The 15,997-nt window shown below is 53.8% G+C and overlaps 1 protein-coding gene across 1 annotated transcript in view; it reads right to left on the bottom strand.

The window, feature by feature from the left end:
- Positions 1 to 15,997, bottom strand: part of FBLN5 (fibulin 5) — a 73,358-nt gene that overhangs the window by 12,474 nt on the left and 44,887 nt on the right. Inside the window, exons 5-7 of the mRNA XM_008072956.2 lie at positions 9,193 to 9,315; positions 5,494 to 5,610; positions 2,518 to 2,637 (exon numbers count right to left, since the gene is read on the bottom strand). Coding sequence (XP_008071147.1) covers positions 2,518 to 2,637; positions 5,494 to 5,610; positions 9,193 to 9,315 — 360 coding nt within the window. The remainder of the gene's footprint in view (positions 1 to 2,517; positions 2,638 to 5,493; positions 5,611 to 9,192; positions 9,316 to 15,997) is intronic.

Below are 15,997 nucleotides of genomic sequence, written 5' to 3'. Positions count from 1 at the left end.
GGTGTCTGGGGAGTCCTGGGGCTGAGCAGTTCCCCAGCGGGTCCCACTCTACCAGATGGAGGGATGCACTTTGCCCACCTCCCACAGGGCAGGAGAGGTGCTGCAGACCCACTCACCTCATCTCTTAGACTTCACTAAGACTCATCTCTTTAGACTTCACTAAGGCTGCAGCTCCAGCCTCCAACAGGGCAACCACAGCCTAGCTCATCTGGGGGCACATCCAAGGCCTGCCCACCCATGCCATTCCAAGAGCCACGGAGGGACACCATTCCACTCCTCCACAGGGCACTGGCTGTGGTTTCCAGGGTTGCCTGGCTTGGCAGATCCCTGGGGGGACAAGAGGATGGGGATGGGCAGGGCCTGGGCTGCACAGAGGAGGGGCCACAGCCACAAGGGCACAGTGAGGATAATGTGCTTGGGGACACAGAGATGCACAGGGAAGGTTAAGGAGAAAGGTGCCAGGTCAGCCCCCCAAGAAAACCCAGGGCTGCCAGGAGAGTGGGTGTCAGGGTGAACTCAGAGGACAAGTCGGCCGTTGTGGTAAAGTGAGTCAGCTGTGAATCTCTGCCAGCTCAGCAAAGATCTGGGCTACTCGTGCAGGTAAAGTCTCTCATACTCACACTAAGAGAAAGAAGGCAGCGTGTGCCAGCACCTGAGTGTACTAACCATCCAAGGGAGCCTGGCTGGCTGGTTGTTTTTTAAAAAAGGATGAAACAGGCTCAGGGAGTGACCCGGCCAAGGTAAGTAGTAAACAGGAGAGCCGGGATTTGAACTCAGCTCCATGTGGCTCCCAAGTCGCTCTGTCACAGAGTAACAGACAGTGGAGACTCGGAGAGGAGCAGTTGGGGGTGAGGGGTGAGACGTTGCCTGGTGGGTGTGACAAACACTGCTGGGTGATGGCCACACTAAAAGCCCAGACCTCACCATCACGTGACATATCTACATAACAAAATTGCACTGTGTCCCCAAGTCTGCAAGAATGCAAAAAATACACTCTACAAACAACACAAAACAGTCACTCTAGCACACTGCCCCTGCAGGCGGTCAGTAACACCAGGGGTACACACAATCCCATCATGTAAAGCCAAGCCCTCTACGCCTTTTCGTTCAGCGGCTCGGACTCCCCATGGGGCCATGGAAACTGAAATCTAGGAACAACGAGCTTTTCATCCTGCAGCGTCTGATTTCTGCCTTTGGAACTGATCCTGAGCAGCCCAGGGCCCTCTGTGGCTGCCCCTGTGGGCTCTGATATCCCTGGCCTGGGAGAGGTGCTCATTTGTTGCAGGGAACTCCATCCCCAGAACACCCCAGCCCTGAGTGACACCATCACACAAGTCTCATTCATGACCCAGTCAGTTCCTGTTACAGTGAAACTGGGGTTCAGAAACTTTCCATTCTGTGGCACAAAAGCATTTTCATGGCCTGGTGTGTGGCCCACTTATTTTGAAAAGTCCTGGGAAGCATTATTACTCTGGGCTGTACTATTCACAACTGCTGACGATGCCAGAATGGGTGAAACAGAGTTTACGTTATTTCAACATTTATAAAAAACAAAAAGGAGGGAGGGAGGGAGGAAAAGAGAGAGAGAGAAGGAAAGAAATGAAAGAAAGAAGAAAAAGAGAGCCAGAAAGAAAAATAGAGAAGGGAAGAAAGAAGAAAGAGAGAAAGAAATGGAGAAGAAAGAAAGAGAAAGAGAAATAGAGAAGGAAAGAAAAAAGAGAAGCAAGCGAAGGAGCTATATGTGCCCTGTGTGGACACTACAGAGATAAATACATAACACGTGGTCCCTATTCTCGAGGAGTTTACAATCCAGCAATAGTTATCTATCTAGGAAAATAAAACTTAACTTTCTGGGAAAAACCAGGAAACGAATAAGAAAATTACCCCAGAGTCACCCAACTGGCATGGGCAGAGATTCCCACTCCTCAGGCTTGGAAGGAATTGAGAAAAGCCAACTAAGCCGCAACATCAATGTTCTCACACAGCGTTAAGATTTCATTCATTCAGCATTTGGTCAGTCATCCACAGTTTTTACGTGCTGCCTGCATGCCATCCTGGAGCCGGGTACTCATTGTTTGAGGGGATTTCAGGGGGATCAGAGCGTGCATGTGTCCACACACATGATCATGCTTCCATAGTGTCCCCAGTCCTCCTGATGGGACACACTGTCATCCCTGGGTCCTGGCCCTCTATTTGTGCTGTCTGTGCTGTCCCCAAGCTATGAGGCAGCATCAGATGAGCACAGACACTCCCAAGTCAATGTCCGGAACTGGGGGCTCCTCATCCTGTCAGCCCCAGCAGGCAGCACCACTGTCTCTGCATTTGGGGCCAGATGAAGAGGAAGGTGAGACCCCATTCGTCTGCCTGGAAGCAACTCATCTCTGTTTTGTGTGACTGTGACCCACGGCACTATGAGATGTCCCCAGCTGGATGCGTGTCCAGGAAGCAGCTGAGCAGAAGCCCTGACCCCCGCCCCACCGGGCCTCCATGCAGGTGGAAACTTCTGGAGCCTGTTACCGCTGCAGTGGACGCCGTCCTCCTGGAGCTCATATCCAGGGTCGCAGCGGCAGATGAAAGAGCCATAGGTGTTGACACAGGTCTGCACACAGGGGTTCTCCGTGGCACACTCGTTCACATCTGTAGAGAATAGCACGTCACAGACCATTCCTGAAATACCACACAGCAAGGCTGGAGCATGCACTGATGATAAAATCCACCACCACTGGGGACCATCAGAGGGTGACCTCATACCCCAAGTGTTCACACAAGGACTTGGGTCTTCATCTACAGGTCCCTCTGGGGTCGGGAGTCAGAAAGGGGGAAACATGCATACACTTGTGTACACATGTGTGTATAAATGCACGTGCATATATGCCTGAACATACATCTTAGTCTCCTCCCCTGGGCTCACTGAAACTGCCTTCTCCATTACCCACCACACCCTGTGGACAATTTGCCCTTTTCTCACCCTTACAGGTTTGGAAGTCTTAGGGAAACCAATGATCTTGACAATTCTAATATGTTTATTTTGTATAAACAGCTTCAGGATCATCACCCATTTTACAGGTTACGCAGGCTGAGGAGAGACCACTGGCACAGGTGTGGTGATGGGTGTTCACCACCTTGAGAGTGGCGATGGTTCTTGGAGCATCCGTGTCAAAATTAACAGAATTGTGGGCCTGTACAGGTGCGGTTTACAGCACATCAACTGTGCGACATTTCTGAAGATGGGGAGCTGGACCCACTGGCCAACCAGTGACCACGGCAACGGGATGCAAGTCAGGTATTCTCCTATCACCCAGGACTCCTTCTGTACAGTTCATGGAGGCGGGGAAGGAGCTCTTCCACAGGCATGAGCCGAACCATTGTGAGTGTTCCTCCTATGAACCATGTGCTAATGGACAAGGCCCCAGCAGAGAGGGTCCTAGCCCCACAAAGGCCAGCCGAAGCCCTTACAAAGCCGAGGTCTGAGCACCTCCAAATTGAGCCCTCTGCGGTGAGCTTAGAGGCTTTCTGAGAGCAGAGGGCTCATCCCCTGTCTGCAAAGCCACTGCAATCCACTCCCTTTGGAGCTCCCAGGTGGAAGGGGACAGATACATAAATGAACAGCCCCGTGGGGGGTTCCAGCAAGACCCAGGGCTTTGCAGGAGAAGGTCCGTGGCACTGAGGCACTGAGTGCCGCTCAGACAGGACAGCATGGCAAGGACTCAGCTGTGGTGAGCAGGCTTGGCCCCCTCTCCCTGCCCTTGGCTGCTTCTGGACAACAGAAGGACCAACAGGACTTACCCCCGGGCTCTCGCTGCCCTTGTTCACCCTTCTAAACACTCTTTAGCATCCACAGAGGGATCCTGGCTCCTACTCCCACCTGCTAGACAGGAGGGCCACCCCCGACTGTGAGATTTGGGCCAAGTTGCTTTGCCCCTCTGAACTTTGATTTCCTCATCTGGGAGGCAGAGTCACAGACACCCACCTGCTGCCCTCAGAAAGCTGTTGTTGGGGAGCAGTAGGACAGATGTGGCAATACTTTAGAAGATGGAGCTCATGTCCAGCATGAGGCTTGAGGAGGGCACAAGCCCACGTGAGTGGGGAACATCTTGTCCTGCTGAGGCAACACCCTGTGACTGAGAGCCCGTGCCCAGGCCTGGGTATGTACCTGCTGCCCATCCCACCGCTGGATTTGGCAGTACCAGGTGCACTAACTGCTCCTTGCCACACACCTCCCCGAGAAGCCTGCAGGACACAGTACCTTATGGCTCTACTGTGCACGGCTGTGCCTCAGGGACTGGGCACCACGCCAGCCTCTGGTCAGCACTTCCGAGCCCCAGTCTTGTCCTGAGCCGCCCATCACACAATGAGAGAAAGACCCAAGTACCCATTCCCGGCCTGGTGGGAAGGAAGGACCCCCGTTCCATCCACCTCTTCAACCTCCCAGCCTGGCCTCCACTTTCAGCAGAAAATGACCTCTCCTGGCAGAAGGAACATGTTCAAGACTTCATGGAGCAATAAGCGGAACCAGCTTTGGAGGAAAGACTAAACTAGTCCAGGATCAAGCTCTCTGACGCCGATGCCTTCCTGTCTACCCGCCAACTGAGATACGATTGAACTAATGGAGACACAATATCCTCCCATGGGCTGGCCCGGAGCCGGCAGCCAAGCCTCGAATGGTGTGACAAGGAAATGAGCCTCACAGAACCTGAGCCTCAGACAAAGGCCTCATTCTGCAGTTTGGGCATGGTCTCCACCTGGGACAAGCAGCTGCCAGGGGCTGGAGGCCCAGGCAGGAGGCTGGGGGCGGGGCTGGGCCAGGGGCCAGGGCAGGACTTGCATGGATTCCTAGGGTCTTAAGCTCCCTGTTCACTTGCTGAGCAGAAGAATCCTTCAATGGAAACCACAACAGGCATGCTGCTTGTTTCTCTTGCTTGTCAGCATTTGGTGTGATCACATGGAAGACATAAATGCCTGTTTCATTTGGGTTTTGCAGGGCATGCTGGGCAGCGGGAAGTGCCACCACCACCAGACTCTTTGCTAGTGATAGGCCCTCCTGGTACGGGTTGGAGGGAAACGGGTTGGAGCCCTCAGAATTGCCCATGAAACCCCTACGCAGTACATGTGTCTATTGCACAACTCCTCGAGGGCCAGGGGCCCTGACCCACCCCCCTCTGGGCCCAGAAGTTGAACTTGGACTACAAGACACACAACAACACTTCTGATTGCCCAAGGCCACATGGAGGGCAGACAGAGAAGCAAATGCCAGAAATCAAGGCTCCAGCAGGCCAGCATGGTGATCCTTCCCAAGCAGTGCTCAGAGCACTTTTCAAGGATCCTCCCACAGCCTTGGGTCAGGCCTCAGGTTTCTGTCAGCAGCAGGGATGGGTGGGCCAGGACAGAATGGGACATGCTTTAACAGCTGTATTTCACACAGATGCTGCTGGGCTCCGAGGAGACCACGCCCAGGGCTCACACTGCAGCCGGGTCATCACTCACGCTGTGTACCTTGGCAAGACCGCCCGTCCTCATTGAGGGTGAATCCAGGGTTGCACGTGCAGGAATAGGACCCAGGAACATTGGCACACAGCTGCTGGCAGTAGCCGTAGCGACACTCATCAATGTCTGTGGACGGAGATGTGGGCGACATGAGACAGGTCTCCTTGGTCACCACGGCTCCCATCAGTGAGGCAGGACCGCCCCACACGCCCTCTGGATTGCAAGGCCCGATCTCCCTACAGGGCTCACCTCCCTGGCACATCCCAGTACCACAAGCACCTAACCCCATCCGAAAACCTGCAGAGGAAATCCTGCTTTGAGCAGGATGCTCAGCAACACAGCCTCACCAACTGTATCCAATTCTACAAAGTATCCAACATTAAGGTTAAGGCCAGTGGGGGTGGCTCACACCCATCCCCCAGCACTTTGGGGACTGGCCAGGGCCTCTGGGGTGATGCTACCGGTTCTTCCTGCTTGTGAAACTGCCTTGTCCCTTCCCAGGGCAGGAAGTCTAGACAACATCTTAGAATTGAATCTTTTTTTTTTTTTTTTTTTTTTGGTCAGGCGGGAGGACTGCTTGAGCCCAAGTTCAAGGCCAGCCTCAGCAACATAGTAAGACTTAGTTTCTATAAAAAATTTAAAAATTAGCTGGACATGGTGGTACGTGCCTATAGTCCCAGCTACTCGGGAGGCCAAGGCAGGAGGATTGCTTGAGCCCAAGTTCGAGACTAGCCTAGGCAACACGGCAAGGCCTCACCTCTACAAAAAAATTTTTTAAAAGTTAGCTGGGTGTGATGGTATAAATCTGTAGTCCCAGCTACTCAGGAGGCTGAGGCAGGAAGACTGCTTGAGCCCAGGAGTTCGAAATCAGTCTGGGCAACGTAGCAAGCCCTCATCTCTACAAAAAATTTTAAAAATAAGCTGTGTATGGTGGTGTGCACCTGTAGTCCCAGTTACTCAGGAGGCTAAGACAGAAGGATTGCCTGAACCAGGAGGTTGAGGCTGCAGTGAGCTGTGATTGTGCCACTGCACTCCAGCCTGAGTAACAGAGGACACCCTGACTCAAAAAAAAAAAAAAAAGATTCAACTCTAAGATGCTGTCTAGACTTCCTGCCCTGGGAAGGAACAAGGCAGTTTCACAAGCAGGAAGAACCAACAGTATCACCCCAGAGGCCCTGGCCAGTCCCACTAATGATGACCACATCCAGCAGTCAGGAAAGGAGCCAGTGAAGCCAGGTTGAGAGGACACCACTGCGGGTCCAGGGCTTGGGGAGGCTGGAATCTGCCTCAGGCCACTTGCACGGGGCAAACATAAAACTCTGAAAGGACATGCCCCTCCCAAGCACAGCTGGCCTTCCCAGGAGGGTGACCTGGGACACACAGGTCCTGTGAGCAGAGCCGGGCAGCCAACTTCCCTGCAACATGCACTTGTCATGGCAGCCTGGTGTCCTCAGGAAAGCACCCAGGCTGGAGGGACAGGGGCTGGGAACCCACTCCCATGGGAGGGCTGACATGCCACCAGCCTCCACACAGTGTTCTCCCCATGCAGCCTCCTACTGTGGCCCAGGGTCTGACTATGGCTGTAACTGCTCCTTATTTCAAATCCCTCTGAACTAATTGCAGGGCCCCCGACCTCACCTTCAGAGGGCCCCCGACCTCACCTTGGAACCTGGACTACTCAGGGCTCTAGCCAGGAGGCACAGTCCGTGTGCCTGGGTCCACATCTTCTGCCAGACAAGACTGTACCTTCCTGGCCTACTCCAGCCCTCACCTCCTGTCCAGCCCTCCCACCTCATCCCACTCCATCTGCGCTTACTCCCACCTCTCCCCTCCCCTCCTGTCCAGCTCCCCCACCTCACCCCTCCTCTCCTGTCCAGCCCCCATTTCTCCCCTCTCCTGCCCTGCCCCCACCTCAGCCCTCCCCTCCTGTCCGGCCTCCCACCTCACTTCTCCCTTCCTGTCTAGCCCTCCACATCACTCCTTCCCTCCTGTCCAGCCCCCCATCTCCCCTCTCTCCTCCTGTCCAGCCCCCCTTCACCCCTCACCTCCTGACCAGGTCCCCAGATTCTGCGCCTGTCCTTGTCTCTCACTGGCCCCACCCCTCTGCCCCTAGGCTGGGCAGAGTCAGCTTGGAAGGCCACTGGCCTGCATAGCTGCTGGTCCCAACCTCTTCCCAGGGTGCGGTGGACATATCGCCAAGGCCAGGAGGCAGCAGGGGCTGGAGACGTCCCTTTAGCCAGGTGGGCCTTGGAAGAGAGGCAGCTCTGCCCTCCTTTTGTCTGCAAAAGCAGTGTCCCCACAGGTGCACAGAGCAGGGGGCAGCCAAGGAAGCGCCTTTGAAAGAGAGGAGGGTCCAGCCCAGGGGGACATGGGTTCTGCTTTCATTAGGAAAGGCATTTGCTCAGATGTATAGTGAGGCAGTGCCACAGGGTTCACATTAGGCCTCCACACATGTCCCTCTTGAAGCTGCACTTTGGGGGACAACCCTCCCAGGTGGAGGACAGTCCGGCATACCAGTAGCCCTGAGTCGGGAAGGTTCTGGCCCTAGGTCTCCCTGACTCACCAGTGTCCCTTGTGGTAGGAAAAAGCTAGCCTGAGATGCAGGCATCTTGGTCGGTAGACCCAACTCTTTAACTTTGTCCAAAAGGTCCCTTCTCTCTGAGATCAGTCCCCGACCCTATAAAAGATGACACGACATCCAACGTCCTTTCCAGCATGGAAACTCTTCATCTTACCCTCCTGTGCAAACAACTCTCTCACTGATCTGCTTGTGTTCTAATGAGCAGCCTCAGATTCTCCATCATAGCAAAGGGGTTGACATGGTGACCATTTCATGAATGTCCTGCACCCACCAAAGGGAGGGCCAGGCCGAGCCCAGGCTGGCCAGCCGAACCTCCAGAATGCTCCAACAGGGCTCCAGCGCAGACCCAAGCCCAGTCTCAGGCAGGAGCAAGCATATCTTCTCTTGTTTCCAGGGTGTAGCTTGGGTCTGCTTCCAGCACCCCCTCCCCCCTCCCAGGACCGACTCTCAGGCACTATGATCTTGTCTCTGAGGGTTTAAACTGGTAGGGCCTTTCCCAGAGAACACAGTGAGGAAGTCACACCCTAGGATGAGTACCCAGTGACAGAGAGGGAGCGCTGTGAAGTCATTCACTCGGCCATACCCACACCAAAGTGGGAGAGAGGAAAGGCCCCTCTGGTGAAATAGAGAGGCCAACTATGAGCGATGGAGCCTCTAGCAGGTGATGAGAGACTCTGCAGGGGTCGAAGGGCAGGCTGACGCTGGTGGTGGCATGGCAGGTGTGGCGATGGGTTCTGGGAGGAGCAGCGGGAGGTCAGGGTCCATGGGCCACCACTCGAGACCTGGAGCATTTCTGGGACTAAGCAGAAATACTCCATTGCCCTCCTCTTGGAATTATTCCTAACCAGAGCGAAATGACCCCCCCACCCCCACCAAGACCCCTCCTTGGTTTAGACAGACACTTCCTGAAGGCAGCACAAGGTCTGGGAAAAATCAGACTTGAATCCTAAAAACACCATTTGAAAGCCATGTGCTGACATGGTGGGGACGGAGACACCTGGTTTTCAAGGGGGTGACACGTGAGCTCAACGGCCTTCTACCCTCTGCCCCCTGAGGAAAAGCTCTCTCCCCTCGGGCAGCCAGCCGTGCCCAAGCCCACAACACCCCAGGACCCCAGGGGTTGTTACCTAAGCACTGGCCTTCCAAGAGCCAGTACCCATCGGTGCAGGAACAGGTGTAGCCTCCTTCCGTGTTGATGCAGATCTGCGTGGGGTTGCACTGGTGGGAGTCTGTCGCACACTCGTCCACATCTGTAACAGACACATCCAGACAACGTCACCGCATCCATCTGGAGCCCTGGAGCCTCCAGAGGGGCCAGTGGCCTCTGCTCCTGGCTGGGAGGCAGCTGGATTACCCCAAGGAGACATGCAGCACCCTGGCAGGTACCTCTAGGAGACACTGACTCTACCTAGAGGGGCAGAGCTGGTCTCTCCACAAGTCCACAAGGGGAACATCCAGGAAGAGCGTACACATCCTCGGGCACTCCTCTGCCACCGTGTGCCATCACCATCTGAAAGTACGTCACCTTGACAACTACCATCTGAAAATACATCACCTTTACAACAACTACCTGAAAGCGTATCACCTCAAGAACCACAATCTGAAAGCACATCACCTCAACAACTATCTGAAAGCATAACTCTTTGACAACCATACTGAAAGTATGTCTCCTTGACAACAACCACCTGAAAGTATGTCGCTTAGACAACCACCCTCTGAAAGCATGTCACTTTGACAACCACCGCCTGAAAGCTTGTTGCCTTGACAGTAACCATAAGTAATGATTTGACTTAGTAGGGCTTATTTGTTCATGTGTTAAACAGGGGTCCACTGTGTGTGTACAGCGTGTACAAGACTATGATAAAACACTGAGAACAAACCAGACATGAGGGAAACATTCCCTGCCAGTAGATGCTGCAGTTTAGTCACCTGATTATAATCATCCATAAAATGCTAGACTTTCAGCATGGGGCTCCTGCCCCTTCCGGAAGTTTCTTTGCAGAGCTCTCCTGCTGTCCCTCCATGCCAGAGCTCCGGGGCTAACCCCCCTGTCCTCTGCTCTCCATGGGTCTCTCAATATGACCACAGACCCCACCACTGTGTGTCTATCTGGTGGTGTGAGGGTCCCCATGTCCAAGGCGGACACTTCTCCTCAACTGAGCGCTTCAGAGCACAGAGATCAGGTTGTGTTCACAGTCAGGCATTTCTATGGCATCTGGCGCAGATGCAATACACAGTCGGTGCTCAAAGCTGTTTGTCTACACTGGAACATTCTACTCCTTTCCCCCTGCACTGCCCTTTGAGGAGAGTCCAGGACCTGGAGACAGACCTCCTCGCCTCACTCTCACTTTCCACCTAACACACATGCAGGAGTAAACCCACAAGGATGCAGTGTGCATTAGGGGTCTGTCTGCTGGCCCCCACACCTGTCCTACCTGTCGGTCCTGCCTCATCTGCCTGTACATAGTAGGCACCTTCCTTCCCCTTCACAACCGCAGCCTGGATCTGCTCCTTCTCCCACCTGCACCAAACGCCTTTCTGTACAGTTGGAGATAACACTAGAAACTGCAGTCACCACATTTGCCATGTGCCTGAACCCCACCTGTGACCAAGTGTGTTCCCACCTCACCCTCACCCTGTGAGGCGGGTTCATGGTCCCCATTTCACAGGTGGGAAAACTGAGCTGAAGAAGCTGACAAACCAAGAACTGTCAGACTTCTCTGCCTCCAAGTCTACTCAGGGCAGGAACAACAGAGGTTATGTTGCCCAGGACCAAGTGGGCTTGGGAGGGTGGCAGACCGAGCAGGGTGCGGGCCAAGCTTTCCCACCTTTCACCGACCTCCCCGCACCCTCGGCATAGCCCACCTGCCTCTCAATACGCAGACTCAGATTCGGTCATGGCCCATCTGTCGGCTTCTTGAATGTGTGTGGCGGGTGAGGAGTGTAGAGGTGTCCCTGATCTCCTGAGGGCAGGACTGTGTGTGGCACAGGGCTGTGTGCTCCATGCATCAGAAAGCCAGAGCCCTGATTAAGGAGGATGCACTATCAGCCAAAGGGATCCCTGGGGTTGAGGTGATACTACCACACCCACCACCAACTGCAGCATGGATGCCAATCAACCCCACCCACCTGAACACCCAGGTGTTTGGTATGCTTCTTAACCTTGGGTGGTGTCAGTTGTGAGCCCAGCTCTGCCCAGCCCCTGCAACCCTTCCAGGGGCGCCAGGAACAACTGGCCCAAAGGCACCACTGGAATCTATCTTGAAGCCCTGGATGACAAGCAATGCCGTAATCACCAGTGCATGTTGACACTTTCCCAGGGGTGACAAGCGGCAGTCGTGTCCCAGGAACGGGCTGCTCAGAGACATCTGTATGCTTCCTGCCTTGAGAGGCATGAAGGTGGAGGAGATCAAGGGCCAGGAGGTGTTGTGGAGGCCTGATGGCAGCAAGTCTCAGTCTGAGCTCCATCACCTGGGGCCCGTGCACCATGCACGTCAAGTCAAGAAATACTTGAGTGAACCAGGCCAGGTCCAGAGGGGCACACGGGACCTCTGCACGAATATGCGTGTGTGAGTGTATGAGTGTGTGTATAAGTATGTATGTGAGCATGTGCGTATGTGCAAGAGTATGTGTGAGCATATGTGAGTGCATTGTGAGCGTCAGTGTACACGTGTGAGTGTACATGTGGTGAGTATATGTGTGTGAGTGTATATGAGTATGTGAATGTATACATGTGCAAGCGTGTGTATGCATGCGTGGGCATGTCAATGCACACAAGCCCGCACAAAGTATCCAGGCCTAGAAACGAAACCTTTGCAGTTCACTTTTTACTCCAGCATTGTTACTGAATGAAAGAATTAACTCAGTGATGTTAACTCCATAATTAACACCCTTCTGCTGACACACATTTAAAAAATTACATGTTTAGCTTCCTGGACTCCTGTGATGAACCAAGTGCATCTGTTCTGAAGATGCACCGAATCCCTGGAGTTGTGGGTGACTCCCATCCTTCTGTCCTCCAAATGTGCCCAGTGCCTACGTTGTCCATGGTGAGTGTCCCAGTCTCACCAACAGTTGGGTACATGAAGGAGCATCGCCATGATCCCCTGGGCAGGTGTCCCTACCTGTTGACACAGCTGTTCTAGGGTGTGTCCTTTGAAAACAACCACACCTGCCAACCTGCTGTCCATGTATACTGGACACAGCTGGAACTGGACAGGTCCACAAGCAGGTCACCACTTGGGCACAGGACCTACACAATCCAGCTCGCGGTGGGATGGCTCATGTTAAATGTGTCTGACTTAAAGAACAGGAAGAACATGCAGACATCGGCCAGGCCTATCTTGCACCTGCAGAAAAGTCCAGCCATGAAAGCTGAGCATGCATTGCCATTCTCGGACACACACAGGCCTCGGACATCCCTTCCTGCAGCAGTCAGGCAGAGTCTTCTAAGAGAAAAGAGCGGCAGGGACATTCATTCACCCACTTACTCATTCTCTTTTTCTGTATCTTGTGTGTGTATGTATGTACATGTGTGTGCATGTGTGTGTATGTATGGGCATGTGTGCAGGGGTGTGTGTATGTATGGGCATGTGTGTGTGTATGTATGGGCATGTGTGCAGGGGTGTACACACATGTGTGCATGCACGTGTGTGTACATGTATGTGTGCACATGTACCCTCTACAACCTCTAGGCCATCTGAGGGGCTGGCATCGTGCACATTCCTGCCTACCATATGTGTCCCAGGAGCCGACTTACTGCGAGTCCTTCTGTCAGCTCCTTGCCCCTCCTGGCTCCATAGTCTGCCAGCTGTGGGCACTCAAGGGCTCTGCCACAGCAGCCAAGGCAGGGGTTCTCCCCAGGTGGGGCTGGGTCCACATGCTGCCCAGGGGACCAGTGCCCCAGTGACTGGCAGAATGTGCTCACCAACTTTCCAGAAAAGCCCAGTGTCACGCCTCCACAAAGAAGCCATCATCTGCACAGCTGACCTAATCTCAGCATTGTGCCTCCACAAAGAAGCCACCATCTGAGCAGCTGACCCAATCCTAGCATCATACATCCACAAAGAAGCCACCATCTGCATGGCTGACCCGGGCAGCTTGGTCTGGCCGCTTTCCTTCACATGTCCCAAGTGGTCCCTCCACCTGGAGCAGCTGCTGGCTCAGGAGAATCAGCGACACCCATCAACACTGACTTCATGATGCTGTCCAAGGAGGCTACAGGCATCGGGAGGGGCTCTAGGCCACAGGACAGTGGAGCCCAGACTACAGATGCCTGTTCAGGATGTCACATCACAGCTGTGGTTCAAGCCCAGTTGGTAGGCTGCTTCATGTGGCAGGAGTCAAGACAGAGTGGGACAGTCTTTCAGGCAGGTGTGCTGGTCGACAGCTCACAGGTGCCAGGTGGAAGACCTGACCTCAAGACACCAAAGCACAACCGTCCCACCATCCTGAGGACAATGTGAGCAGAGTCGTCCACCTAGCTTGAGGGATAGCATGGGAGCCGCAGCCCACATACCTGCTGCTGGCCTCAGACTCTTGAACAGGAGTCTTGGAGGCATCTAGTGAGGACTGGCACCTGTCCCGTGGACTGGAGGCGTTCTTGAAGGACTTATGGGCATTGTGCTATTGGTTTATTTCCACTTTATATCTCCCTGTGGGAGTGGGCTGGTTCTTAGAAAACACCATACAACCCACTCGTTTCCATATAAAACTAATGGTGTTGGGTGTGGTGGCTCATACCTGTCATCCCAGCACTTAAGGAGGCTGAGGCAAGAGGATTGCCTGAGCCCAGGAGTTCAAGACCAGCCTGGTCGACATAGCAAGACCTCATCTCTACAAATAGAAAAATCAGCTGGGCATGGTGGTGTGCCTGTAGTCCCAGCTGCTCGGAAGGCTGAGCCAGGAAGATTGCCAGAGCCCAGGAGGTGAGGCTGCGGTGAGACATGATCGTGCCATTGCACTCCAGTCTGGGCGACAGAGTGAGACATTAACCAAAACAAAAAACAAAAAAAAAACCCAACTAATGGGACAAGTGTGATCCTTCTTAGTGTTAACTCACAAAATCTCTATGGGTGGGTGTAACAGACATATCATGCTGCTATAAATATGCATAAACATATTCAAGTACAAATAGCATGGTACATACTATAAAACACAAAACAAATATTGCTCCATGCCCACAAGTGATGCATTTTCTAGGCCATTCTCCTAGCACCAAAATTTAAGAGAAAGAAGCCCAAAGGGCCAAGATCTCATCTGAAATGGCTCGTAGGTAAAAACACAAGGACTTTGGGGGCCAATGGAGCTGGTGTGAAGCTGGTGGGCTCCTGTCCCTGACTGCCGAGTAACCTTGAGCAGGTTCAAGCATCTTGGACCCCCAGGTATCTGGGGCTGCCTCTGGGGGAGTCCACCCTACCTCCTGCATGCAGAGGGTGCCCAGGGAGTTCCAGTTCCCTCTCCAGGAGTTACTGCTTCCAACATCCTGGGCAATGGTGAGCTCGATTCTCCCGCAGACTCTGTGCTGGAACCCACCAAAAACACCAAGAGCTGGGCTCCGGGCTGGGAGACATGCTAAGCCTCCCCCAGGTCCCAAGCCCCAGCCAAGCTGGGAGTCTCAGAGGAGAGAGGAGGAAGGCAGGGTGTGCCACCCTCAGACCCACCTATGACTCCGCAGCTGTCGTATCTACAGATGTGTGTGTCCTAGAGGCTGCAGCCAGCTGCCATCTGACTACCTCTCAGTCTACAACTCCCCCACCCCTGTGCCTTCTCTGCAGGTCCTGTCTATTGTCTGTGGGGACAGCCATCAGCCAAGGCAGACATCCTCCCCAGGCCACGCCAGGGGCAGCTGCCCAGCCCTGGGAGACGTACCTCCCTGAGGCCTCCATGCTTTCCTTTTATGGACTGGCAGAAATAATTTCCTTGGTAGTAAATTTTTGCCCAGTGAAATAACATGTTTTCCCAGCCCGATTTTGTTCCCTGCCTAAGCTAACGGGGACTGATAAGGAAGGAAATAACAATGGTGAATTCCTGAGCTCCAAAGGAAGCCAGGTCGGGTGCTGCTAGGCTGGGGCTGGGCCACCTTCCAGCAAGATGAGCCCAGCCAAGGCTGGAGCCACACGGGATCTGCTTCCCAAACACCTGCTTAATGAAAGATCTCAGCTCTGGAAAATCGTGAGCAGATTCCAGGGACATCTGCGCTCCATGTGTCCTCTGGTCCAGCCAGTTACCGGGAGCCCGAGCACTGTTTACAGCCTTTCCCCAGCACTCCAGCAGCGTAGAGCACAGAGTCTGCTCACTGCGTGCCTCTGATTAGGCACCAAGTATGTGGTCCACTTTCCAAACAGCATAAAATCCTTCCCTCTTGGATGGGAATGCTGGAATTCAGACCCCATGCCCTCTCTGGATCCTCTTTCTTTACCCATCAAGCAAGAACCCAAGGAGATTCTGAAAGGGCTTCTAGCTGTGACCATCAGAGAGGCACACCATGAAGCTGATGGGATCAGGGTGTCTGGTCCTCAGCTAATTACTTTCATCCCTAGAGCCCTGAGTAAACATCAGATGACTTCAGCTGCCCAAGCTGAGCAGTGAGTTGGCCAAGCCCATTCAATGTGCCAGCATGTGAGTGGTCAATGCTGTGGGGTGGGGGGACACACATGTCCCCTTTTGAGCATCGGACATCAAGATGTCCAAGAATAAGGGGACAATGCTTCCTATGTCCATCCAGACATTTTTTTAAGAGCACAGGGCGTTGGCCATTATTGTGAATGCCAAGCACCCGGACGCGGCGCTCAAACGAGATTTCCACTGACTCTGAGTCAGGCCACTCATCCATCCACAGAGGAGATTCTGGAATGTAGACAAGCCAGTGGTTTCCGAACCCAGCCACCTGAGAGACTTGCCTGAATAAGAACGTCTGCAGCTGAGACTTGG

The sequence above is a fragment of the Carlito syrichta genome, unplaced genomic scaffold (genome assembly GCF_000164805.1).
Source record: "Carlito syrichta isolate Samal-C Ts95f unplaced genomic scaffold, Tarsius_syrichta-2.0.1 Scaffold315561, whole genome shotgun sequence".
NCBI classification, from domain to species: Eukaryota; Metazoa; Chordata; class Mammalia; order Primates; family Tarsiidae; genus Carlito; species Carlito syrichta.
This window is presented reverse-complemented; position numbering and strand designations above follow the sequence as displayed.